The following is an 11,990-nucleotide window of genomic DNA, read 5'->3' as shown; positions in this document are numbered from 1 at the left end:
GGCAAGTGAGGGCAGCGGTGATGAGAATGGAGTGGTGGCTAAAGCCCCACTCTTCTGGGGCCAGAGGATAGTTCCAAAGTCCCAGGCAAGGGGAGTTCCATCTTCCAGTCCCGCCTCCTGGTTGTCAGCTGCGCTGATAACGGCCCAAGTAGGAGTTGTGAGGCTCCAGCCTCAGGCCTCACTTGCCCCACCCATTCGGCTTGCAGACCTCTCAGCTAACTGGAACCTGTGTCCACAGAATGCTGTCCAGTTTCAACGAGTGGCTTTGGCAGCACAGGTTCTGGTTACCACCCAATGTCACATGGGCAGAGCTGGAAGACCGGGATGGCCGTGTCTACCCCCACCCCCAAGACATGCTGGCAGCCCTGCCCCTGGCACTGGTCCTCCTGGCCATGCGCCTCGCCTTTGAGAGGTGAGTGTCTGCCCTGCCGCAATCCATCGCCCCCGCGGTCACTCCAGTATGTGCTCGTGCCCTGTGTGCAATTTGCCATTGCAGCATGTCCCGAGTGGAAGCTGGCTTTGCACCAAAGTGCTTTTTCCAGCTCCAGCCTGCCCCCAGCCCCCACCACCCACAATTCTGGCCTCTGATTGCTGGTTTATAGGAACACTGCCCGCAGTTGAGGGCTGGGTGTGCCAACATCTTCATAAAACAGGGATGGGAGGCCGGGCACCGTGGCTCACGCCTGTAATCCCAACACTTTGAGAGGCTGAGGCGGGCGGATCACTTCAAGTCAGGAGTTCAAAACCAGCCTGGCCAACATGGTGAAACCCCATCTGTGCTAAAAATACAAAAATTAGCTGGGCGCACACCTGTAATTCCAGCTCCTCAGGAGGCTGAGGCGGGAGAATCGCCTGAACCTGGGAGGCGGAGGTTGCAGTGAGCCAAGATCGTGCCACTGCACTCCAGCCTGGGCAACAGAGCAAGACTCCATCTTAAAAAAAAAAAAAAAAGGCAAATGTGAGCTGGGGGTGTTATCCCATCCCAAAGGCATCCCAGGGTCTTAGTGAAGGACAGTGGGGTGGGCGGAGGGTTTTCCAGTTTCAAATGCAGGGGTTTTAGCCCTTTAAACAAAAAAATTGAATCTAGGCCAGGCGTGGTAGCTGATGCCTGTAATGTCAGCAATTTGGGAGGCTGAGGCAGGTGATCGCTTGAGTCCAGGAGTTCAAGACCAGACTGGGCAATATGGTGAAAACCTGTCTCTATTAGAAAAATACAGGCCGGGCACGGTGGCTGAAGCCTGTAATCCCAGCACTTTGGGAGGCCGAGATGGGCGGATCACGAGGTCAGGAGATCGAGACCATCCTGACTAACACGGTGAAACCCAATCTCTACTTTAAAAAAAAAAAAAAATACAAAAATCTAGCCGGGCAAGGTGGCATGCGCCTGTATTCCCAACTACTCAGGAGGCTGAGGCAGGAGAATGGTGTAAACCCGGGAAGCAGAGCTTGCAGAGAGCTGAGATCCGGCCACTGCACTGCAGCCTGGGCAATAAAGCAAGACTCCATCTCAAAAAAAAAAAAAAAAAATTACGCTGGGTGCAGTGGCTCCCATCTGTAATCCCAACACTTTGGGAGGCCGAAGCAGGCGGATCATGAGGTCAGGAGTTCGAGACCAGCCCGACCAGCATGGTGAAACCCTGTCTCTACTAAAAGTACAAAAAATTAGCTGGGTGTGGTGGTGCACGCCTGCAGTCCCTGCTACCCAGGAGGCTGAGGTAGGAGAATTGCTTGAACCCGGGAGACAGAGGTTGCATTGAACCAAGATCATTCATGCCACTGCACTCCAGCCTGGGTGACAAGAGCAAAACGTCATCTCAAAAAAAAAACCTCAGCCCCACCAGTAGCTGGGACTACAGGCACGTGCCACCACGCCCGGCTAACTTTTTTTGAGACAGAGCTCTTTCACCTTGGCTGGAGTGCTATGGCACGATCTCGGTTCACTGCAACCTCTGCCTCCCAGGTTCAAGCAATTCTCTGACCTCAGCCTCACAAGTAACTGCAATTACAGGCATGTGCCACCATACCTAATTTTTGTATTTTTAGTAGAAACGGTGTTTTCCCATGTTGGCCAGGCTGGTCTCAAACTCCTGACGTCAGGTGATCCGCCTGCCTTGGCATCCTAAAGTGCTAGGATTACAGGCAAGTGACACCACAACCCAGCTAACTTTTGTATTTTTAGTAGAGATGAGGTCTCACCATGTTGCCCAGGCTGGTCTTGAACTCCTGAGTTCAAGCGATCCTCCCACCCTCCACCTCCAAGAGGAGATCCTGCCTCTTAAAACAAAAACCAGAATCCTGAGCTCAAATTTCAGGTCTTTCACCTGCTCACAGTGTCTCCTCGGGCATGTCTCTGACCCTCGGAGCCTCAGTTTACCCATTACGACAATGGGGACTAAGTTAGGGTTAGGTGAGCCAGTGTATATAACGTGGACTTGGCCCCATGCTTAGCAGATAACAGCTCATTAAGTATCTGCCCTTTATCTCTGCATCATGATTTAGTCTGCAATGAGTTCTTGCTAGGTTGCTCTCAGCCTTTCCCCAAATGAGGGATGATGTTGGGATGGACGGTGGATGTAAAATTCGGTCCCCACCTGTGGTGTTGGCGCGCCCTCTTGTGGGCAACATGTTGGTTGACCAGGGTCCCTGATCTCCAAGTCTTTATCCTGAATGGGGGATGCTAGGAGGAGGGGCTTGGAGCGGGAACAGCCCCTGCCCGTGGGGAGCCCCCAGTCTGGCGAGGGGTCAGGCCAGGACCCAGGTCACAGTGAGACAGGCAGTGAAGAGACTCTTATCTCTGGTTTGGGATTGGGCAAAGGTACCTGTGTTCCCCAAGAGCTGGTCTGCACACCCTCACCCAGCAGACACATCACAGGTTCATGTGCCTTTTTTTTTTTTTTTTTTTTTGAGATGGAGACTCTGTCTCCCAGGCTGGAATAGAGTGATGCCATCCTGGCTCACTGCAACCTCCACCTCCAGGTTCAAGCAATTCTCCTGCCTCAGCCTCTCGTGTAGCTGGGATTACAGGCACATGCCACCACACCCAGATGATTTTGTATTTTTAGTAGAGACAATGTTTCACCACATTGGTCAGACTGGTCTCGAACTTCTGACCTCACGTGAGCCAGCTGCCTTATGTTTGGTCAAACACAGCAGCCGGGCTACCCCTTCAGGGCCCCAGGGGATGAGGCCGGGAATAAGTGGAAAATCGAGTCCTGTTTCATGAACCTTTCTGACTCTGGACCTCCAAACCCTCTGAGCAGATGGAGAAGACAGACCCCAAGTTGTACACACCCTGCCCTGTGCCAGCTGTGACCTCTGAGACTTGGTTTACCCACCGATAGCATGTCTGCCCCCTCATGCATAGGCAGTCCCGTCTCTTCACCTGGGCTAATGGGCTCTATCTCCCTTGCACCCAGATTCATCGGCCTGCCCCTGAGCCGGTGGCTGGGTGTGAGGGATCAGACCAGGAAGCAGGTGAAGCCGAATGCCACGCTGGAAAAATACTTCCTCACAGAAGGGCACAGGCCCGAGGAGGTGAGAGCCCCCCCCCCCCGTGCCCTGCGACTGGCACTACTGCCCTGGGGGGTGGGGCCTGCGGGGTGGTGTGTGGGTGTGTGGCCTATTTGTTGAGGCAGGAGAAGCCAAGGTGGCTTCAGGTACCCCCGAAATGCCCCCACTTTCCACTCTTCATCCCCGATTCCTTGGGAAATGAGCCCTGCCCCGCTAGCCTCCCTGGGAAATGAGGACCCGCCCCTCCAGCCTCCCTGGAAGATGGAGCCCCAGGCATACCAGTCCCACTGGGAAATGGGCCCCACCCCTCCCAGCATCCCTGGGCGATAGAGCCCCGCTCCTCCCAGCCTCCCTGGAAGATGGAGCCCTGCCCCTCCAGCCTCCCTGGGCGATGAGGACCCACCCCCTCCCAGCCTCCCTGGGAGATGAGGACCCACCCCCCCACCCCCCCAGCCTCCCTGGGAGATGGCGCCCCGCCCCTCGCAGCCTCCCTGGGCATAGTTGCACAATGGACAGGTTGTAGGACAGTGAAAGTAGTTGCATGCTCTCCTATTCTGGGGGAGGAATGGAAGGTCTGAGTTGGTAGGAGATGGAGTAACAGAAGCAGCCCTGTGACCCTCCCTCCATTCGCGTCTCTGGTGTGGCTGCTGCTAGACAGGCTCTGCACTGTGGAGACGTGGATGCATCCTGAGTGGGGTGGGGTGGGGAATGGTGAAGACCACATGCCCTGGGGGCAACAGGGCAGTTGCCACAGAGCTAGAAGCCACGTGACTCCCCCTCTACTTGTCCATTTCCCTCTTCATGTAGGGCTTGGGGCTGGGGCAAGGTCTCAACTGCCTGCCTAGGTTGGAGGTGGGAACTGACCGTTCTGGAGGGACGCAGGGAAGCCTATCTGTGGGTAGAAGAGGATGCACACCAGCATCTCTCTTAATCCCATCCCCATCAGCGACCTGCCTGCCCTATGAACAGGATTTGCTTAAGGCCCAAGTGTTCTGCAGGCCCCCCACGCTGGGACCCCCCCCCAACTCTGCGACCCCCAACACTGCCTCTCCATATAGACGTGGTCACCTTGTAGACAAGACGTGGGGCTGCAGTGGAGGAGAGGGCAGAGCCAAGTCCTGTCTGGGGCCATGGGGGAAGCCACCACAGGGCCTCTGTGACCCTTGTCCCCATCACCCCCTCCCCAGCCCCAGCTCTCCCTCCTGGCTGCCCAGTGTGGCCTCACACTGCGGCAGACCCAACGATGGTTCCGGAGACGCCGAAAGCAGGATCAAACGCAGCTGACCAAGAAGTTCTGTGAGGCCAGGTAAACCCAGAATGGGGCTGGATGGGACTTCTGGGGTGCAAGGCAGCAGGGGGGTGGTTCCTGTTTTCACAGCTCCCTCCCTATCCGCAGCTGGAGGTTTCTTTTCTACCTGTCCTCCTTCGTGGGTGGTCTCTCGGTCCTGTACCACGTGAGTGTACCCGAGCGTAGCTGACTGCTCACCTGCCCCGTCCTCCTGTCCCAGAAATGCCTCCTACGCCCCAGGCCTGGATCTGGTGGGAGGGTGTGTGTGGAGGGGTGCAGCCGAGGAGAGAGCGAGCTGGGCCAGGCGGTGGTGAATTCACACAACAGGTACTTAGGGTCTGCCACGCACCAGAAGTTTAGGGTTCTGCAGTGAATGAGCTCCCCAATCAAGATTGAGACAGAAAAAAGCACGGCTGGGTGAAGGCAGCATTTACGAGACCATGGAAAGAGCCCCAAAGAGGCCACAGACCCAGGGTGGAAAGCTGGATTCTCACCTCCGCACAGCCTGACACCTGTTTCCCTGCAGGAATCATGGCTGTGGGCCCCAGTAAGGTGCTGGGACAATTACCCAAACCAGGTGAGTGGCAGTGTGGGTGTGTGAGCGAATGCTTGGAGGCCAGGGTAATGATCACAGTTGCTGCAGCCATGGACCTGGGATGCGAGCCCTGACACCACCATCATTCCCCACCGAGTACTACTCTGTGTCTTTGATTCCTCTGGGGAATAGAGAACGGCTAGAAAACTCCAAGCAGGTGCTTCCACCAAACCACTGCCCTTGATTACCTCCAGAGATGGGGAGCTCACTCACTGGGATTCAAGTATCCTGGTTTTGAGCAAAGGGAGTGGGCCCTGAGCCATACCCCTGCCCGACTGGAGCCTTCGCTCCCCACAGCTAACCTTGTCCTGCCCTGCTGCAGCCCCTGAAGCCATCCCTGTACTGGTGGTACCTCTTGGAGCTGGCGTTCTACCTCTCACTGCTAATCCGGCTGCCCTTTGATGTCAAGCGCAAGGTGAGGCCACACCAGAGTCTGGAAGACCCCACCACGGACAGGGAACTGGGGAGCTGGGTGGTAGGGCAGCCTCACAGCTGTACCTCGAGAGCTCCCTGGTGCCTCTTGCAGGAGGTATAGAGGCCATGGGCCCAGAGGCCACACAAACCCCTTGAAAGGACGCACTTCTTGGCCCGTAGGGTGGGGCACCCTCCAGCATCAAGGCTCATCCCCACCGTGACCCACTGTCTCCTGCAGGATTTCAAGGAGCAGGTGATACATCACTTCGTGGTGGTCATCCTGATGACCTTCTCCTACAGCACCAACCTGCTGCGCATCGGCTCTCTGGTGCTGCTGTTACACGATTCCGCCGACTACCTGCTGGAGGTGGGCCTGGCCCCTGCCTGACCCTTCCCAGCTGCTGTACCCAGCCCTCCCAGGTGCCCCTAGAGATGAAGTCCCATTCCTCCCAACTTTCCTGGGAAATGGAGCCCACCCTCCTGGCCTTCTCGGGTAATAAGGCCTCGTCCCATCTGTCTTCCAGGCTGATAAGGCCCCCCCCCCCCCCCCCCCCCATCTTCCTGGGTGATGAAGCCCCACCCCTCCTAGCTTCCTTGGGCAGAGGCCCCCCCCGGCCCCTCCCCCCCAGCTTCTCAGCTTCCTTGGGACATGAGGTCCTGCCCCCTCTGTCTTCCTGGGAGATAAAGCCCCGCCCCCTCAGCCTCCCTTCTTGGAGGATACAGCTACAGACAGGCGCATGCATGCATGTATTCACTTTTTTTTGAGATGGAGTCTCGCGCTCTCACCCAGGCTGGAGTGCAATGGCGCAATCTCTACTCACTGCAACCTCTGCCTCCCACGTTCAAGCGATTCTCCGGCCTCAGCTTCCCAAGTAGCTGGGATTACAAGTGCCCACCACCACGCCCAGCTAATTTTTGTATGTTTAGTAGAGATGGGATTTCACCATCTTGGTCAGGCTGGTCTCGAACTCTTGACCTCAGGTGATCCGCCACCTCAGCCTCCCAAAGGGCTGGGATTACAGGCGTGAGCCACCGTGCCCAGCCTGTATTTATTCACACTCTTCACCTTTCCTGGAAATGTAGGTAGTTCCTGGAATCAAGGCCCCACCCCAATTCACCTGTTCCCGTCCCATAGCACCTTCTCCTTGAGGCCAGGCCCCTGGTCCTGAGCCCATGTCTCTGTGCTGCCCGTCTCAGGCCTGTAAGATGGTCAACTACACGCAGTATCAGCAAGTGTGTGACGCGCTCTTCCTCATCTTCTCCTTGGTCTTCTTCTACACCCGACTGGTCCTCTTCCCCACCCAGTGAGTCAGCCCTCCCATGGGGGTCAGGGAGGTGGGAGGGCATGTCTGAGATTCCAGGACTGCCTCACCATTGGTACCCTGCCCTAACGAGCCGGGGATCTCGGTTGGGAGAGTTCCAGGAGAAGGCACGCCAGGCACAGGGCACAGCATATGCAAAGGTGCGACAGAGAATTAGGAATTACTCAGCGTGCCTGGACCGTGGAGTGGGAGGAGGGGTCAGCGTTGCCAGTGCACCAAAGTCTGCCCGGTAAATATTTATGGGGTCTGAGTGTGCTGGGAACACAGCAGAGGCCACAGTTCAAAGATCCCTGCCCTTGTGAGCAGATACTTCATGGGTGGAGCGGATGGTAAAGGAGGCAGCCAGGTGAACTACACAGCATGCAAAGGAGAGATTTACTAACAAGAAAATAAAGTCGGGGGGCCGGACGGGGTAGCTCACACCTGTAATCCCAGCACTTTGGGACGCCGAGGCGGGCAGATCACTTGAGGTCAGGAGTTCAAGACCAGCCTGGCCAACATGATGAAACCCTGCCTCTACTAAAAATACAAAAATTAGCCAAACGTGATGGTGCATGCCTGTAATCCCACCTACTCGGGAGGCTGAGGCAGTTGGATCACTTAAACCCAGGAGGCAGAGGCTACAGTGAATTGAGATTGTACCACTGCATTCCAGCCTGGGTGACAGAGACTTTGTTTTAAAAATAAATAAAACTGGCCAGGTGTGATGGCTCACACCTGTAATCCCAGCACTTTGGGAGTCCGAGGTGGCCGAATCACCTGAGGTCAGGAGTTTGAGACTACCCTGGCCACCATAGAGAAACCCCATCTCTACTAAAAATACAATAATTCGTACAATACTAATTATTGGTTTTAGTTAATTAATACTGGGCATGGTGGCAGGCACCTGTAATCCCAGCTACTCAGGAGGCTGAGGCAGGAGAATCACTTGAACCCAGGAGACGGAGGTTGCAGTGAGCCGAGATCGCACCACTGTACTCAAGCCTGGGTGACAGAGCAAGACTCCATCACTGCATAAATAAATTTTTTTTTAAAATGTCGGGAAGGGAGCAGGAAGTATGGGAGGGGTGGGTAGTTGGAATTCGAGTGGCAGGGAATGCCTTGCTGGCAGCGTTTGTATAGAGAGGTGGGAGGGAGGTAAGGGACAGAACCACGTTGATCAGAGGGGAAGACCGGTCCAGTCAGAACAGCATGTGCAAACGCCCTGAGGCTAGACCATGCCTGGCATGTTAGGGGAATGGTAGCAAGGCGGCCTGTGTGGCTGGAGCAGTGGGTGAGGGGAAGGGCAGGGAGGGAAGGGGGTAGGCCGTGCAGGTCCTTGAGGGCTGTGGGGAAGACCTTGGCTTTGACCCCGAGGGAGATGGGAGTCACGGAGGTCACAAGCAGAGGAGGGATTCGATCTGACCTAGCTGTTCCGGATGCCCTCTAGCAGCTGCAGCGGAACCATCATGGGAAGTATGGGCAGGAGCGAGAGGACCCAGGGAAGGCGAGATAAGTGAGCAGACTCAAGGGGATGCCTCTGGGATCAGGAGACGGGAACAGTCACAGAAGGAACTGCTTGAGGCAGCAGGAGCTCAGCCTTGCTGGGTTTGAGGGGTCTGTGGCCTCAGAGGAGACATGGGGACGGCAGTGGGCATGCCCGTCCGGGCTTCTGGGGAAAGGTCATGTAGGAGTTGCCAGTGCATGCTGGTATTTTCAGCCAGCAGCCTGGATAGCATCACCTAGGGACCAGGTGTGGACAGAGAGGCTCAGTCCTCGGGCCCCCTGATGTTTGCAGGTCGAGAGGAAGAACAGGGCCCATGGAGCGTATGAGTCAGATCACATCCCTCCTCTGGCTACAACCCTCCATGGCTCCCATCTGTCTTGGGTTCAAGGCCTGAGTAGATTAGGCGGAAGTGACTGTGAGATGGGGAGATGGTGGGGTGGGGGGAGGGGCCCAGGGAGGAGGGAAGGCCGCTGGCAACCTGTTATACTGGTTGGTGGCGGTGCAGGGCTAAACACTGTGGAGTGAGGAAGGCAAGGTCGCTGGTAACCCTACAGCTGATTACGGGATAGGAGAAACACAGCAGCTACAGCCAGTACTTTTTTTTTTTTTTTTTTTTTGAGATGGAGTCTGGCTCTGTCACCCAGACTGGAATGCAATGGTGTGATCTTGGCTCACCACAACCTCTGCCTCCTGGGTTCAAGCGATTCTCCTGCCTCAGCCTCCTGAGTAGCTGGAATTACAGGCAGGCACTATCACACTTGGCTAATTTTTTTGTTGTTTTGGTTTTTTTGTTTTTGAAACAGGGGTTTCACCATGTTGGCCAGGCTGGGCTCGTACTCCTGACCTGCTGATCCACCCACCTCCACCTCCAAAGTGCTGGGATTATAGGCATTAGCCACCATACCCAGCCCAGCCAGTACTTTGAAGGAGTTCCAAAGAAAAGGAAATAAGCCTACAGGGAAAAGAAAAAAGTTGGTACCCAGAGGGACAGAGTAGAGTCAAGAATGAGTTTTTTGGTTTCTCCTTTCTTGTGTGAAATAACAGCAGGGTTGGCACTAATGATAAAGAACCAGCAGGAAGGCCAGGTGCGGTGGCTCACACCTGTAATCCCAGCACTTTGGGAGGCTGAGGCGGACAGATCACTTGAGGTCAGGAGTTCGAGACCAGCCTGGCCAACATGGCAAAATCCACCTATTAAAAATACAAAAATTAGCCGGGCGTGGTGGCAGGCGCCTATAATCCCAGCTACTTGAGAGGCTGAGGCAGGAGAGTTGCTGGAACCCGGGAAGCGGAGGTTGCAGTGAGCTGGATCGCACCACTGAACTCCAGCCTTGGGGGAGAGTGAGACTCCGTCTCAAAAAAACAGAAGAACCAGAGCTGAGTTTGAGAAGAGAGGGTGTGGTGGGAGTTGGGCTCCAGAACAGTGTCCCAGGCAACAAGCAAGGAGGAGTTTGAGGGGAGGAGCGGTGCTGGGGAACATTCTTTCCTACTGGCTTGGGTCGCACAATGAAAATGAAGCCCCGCCCCTCCCAGCCTCCCTGGGAGACAAAGCCCCGCCCCCGTCTGGCTATCTGGGAGATGAGGCCCCTCCCCTTTTATACTCCTTGGGAGATGAGTCCCCACCGCTTGCCTTCCTGAGACATGAAGCCCCTCACCTGAGGTGAGTAGGCGGTCACCTGCTGATGAGGGGGAGGTGATGGGGGTCTGAGGAGTAGAGAGAAGGTGTCAGAGTACCACCCAGGAAAGCAGCTGGGATCATAAGTACCGACTTGGGTGGGGTTCATGAATGGCCAGTCAGGGAGCTTCTGTGTGTTCTGCTCATTTAGTACAAGCAAGTGAGAGCAGGCCTAGCATACCCAGCTCAAGAGTGTAGGTAAGGTATGGGCCGGGTGCAGTGGCTCATGCCTGTAATAGCACTTTTTGGGAGGCCGAGACCAGCGGATCATGAGGTCAGGAGATCGAGACCATCCTGGCTAACACAGTGAAACTCCGTCTCTACTAAAAAAAATACAAAAAACTAGCCGGGCATGGTGGCGGGCACCTGTAGTCCCAGCTACTCGGGAGGCTGGGGCAGGAGAATGGCGTGAACCCAGGAGGCGGAGCTTGCAGTGAGCCCAGATCGTGCCGCTGCACTTCAACCGGGGCACCAGAACAAGATTCTGTCTCAAAAATAAAAAATAAAAAAAAAAGTGTAGGTATGATGGGATGGGGGACACTGGGAGCCATAGAAGGTAATGGAGCAGGGAAGGCCATGCTAGTTAGAAATTCCTAGGACCAGGGGCCACAGCGGCTGGTCAAGCCCCGGCCTCCTCCTCTCCCTCCCGCTGTAGGATCCTTTACACCACATACTACGAGTCCCTTGGCAACAGGGGCCCCTTCTTCGGCTACTACTTCTTCAACGGGCTTCTGATGTTGCTGCAGCTGCTGCACGTGTTCTGGTCTTGCCTCATTCTGCGCATGCTCCGTAGCTTCATAAAGAAGGGTCAGGTATGGCTGGACCTCCCCGGGGGCCCCAGCCCCAAGCTCCTACCTGCTTGCTCCGAGCTCCATCCCTCTCTCTGTTCCCCAGATGGAGAAGGACATTCGTAGTGATATGGAAGAATCAGATTCCAGTGAGGACGAGGCGGCGGCCCAGGAATCTCTACAGCTCAAGAACGGGGCAGCTCGAGGGCCGAGGCCAGCCCCCACTGATGGCCCTCGGAGCCGGGTGGCCGCGCGTCTAACCAGGCACACAACGGCCACATAGCCAGGCGGGGCTGGCCGTCAAGGGCTGCCCCCAACACCTTGGATATTTCTGGGGTGACTGGACTGGCGGCCCTGGGCCACCTTTCCGGAGACAGGGAGAGCCCCACCCGGGGTGGGCGGGGAGGGTTGATGATCTGTCTCCAGCCCCTTCCTTCTGCCCACCCGCCCTTCTTCCCTCTGGGCAAATGGACAGGGCCGAGAGCCAGCAGCTGGATGTTGTGCCTGGCCAGAGACACCTCCAGGCTGTAGCCTGGGGGCTGGGGGGAGCCCCAGCCTGAAAAGGGTCCGATTAGAACATAAACAGAGCCAAATTTTCTGCCTGAGAACTTGGGTCCCTATCAAAGCTCCTTCTTCATCCCCCGAGACTCCCGAGGGAGCCAGGCCTCTAGACTTACATACCCCACTGACGGGATACTCACATACCCCACTGACAGGATACTCACTGCCACCCAAGGCTGCAGGGCCCCAGGGGCCCCAGATAGGAACAGAGCCCAGAGACCACCCCCTCCGCATGCTGTTCCCAGATGAGCCCCTGACTCGCCAGCCAGTGACTCAAGCCCCTCCCTCCACCCTTAGGGTACCCTTGGTCAGTCTCTCAAAGACTTACAGACTAGCTCTGAAAGGTCACGT

The 11,990-nt window shown here is 56.1% G+C and overlaps 1 protein-coding gene across 1 annotated transcript; it reads left to right on the top strand.

The window, feature by feature from the left end:
• Nucleotides 1-218: 218 nt before the first annotated feature.
• LOC113224352 (ceramide synthase 4-like) lies at nt 219-11,671 on the top strand. The gene is made up of 10 exons (XM_026453543.1): nt 219-412; nt 3,417-3,534; nt 4,698-4,816; nt 4,907-4,964; nt 5,325-5,375; nt 5,716-5,808; nt 6,046-6,174; nt 7,005-7,111; nt 10,946-11,102; nt 11,185-11,671. Exons 1-10 carry the CDS (start codon nt 240-242, stop codon nt 11,359-11,361), a joined length of 1,182 nt encoding a protein of 393 aa, XP_026309328.1. The 5' UTR covers nt 219-239; the 3' UTR covers nt 11,362-11,671.
• Nucleotides 11,672-11,990: the final 319 nt, after the last annotated feature.

This window comes from Piliocolobus tephrosceles, unplaced genomic scaffold (genome assembly GCF_002776525.5).
Source record: "Piliocolobus tephrosceles isolate RC106 unplaced genomic scaffold, ASM277652v3 unscaffolded_44505, whole genome shotgun sequence".
Taxonomy (NCBI): Eukaryota; Metazoa; Chordata; class Mammalia; order Primates; family Cercopithecidae; genus Piliocolobus; species Piliocolobus tephrosceles.
This window is presented reverse-complemented; position numbering and strand designations above follow the sequence as displayed.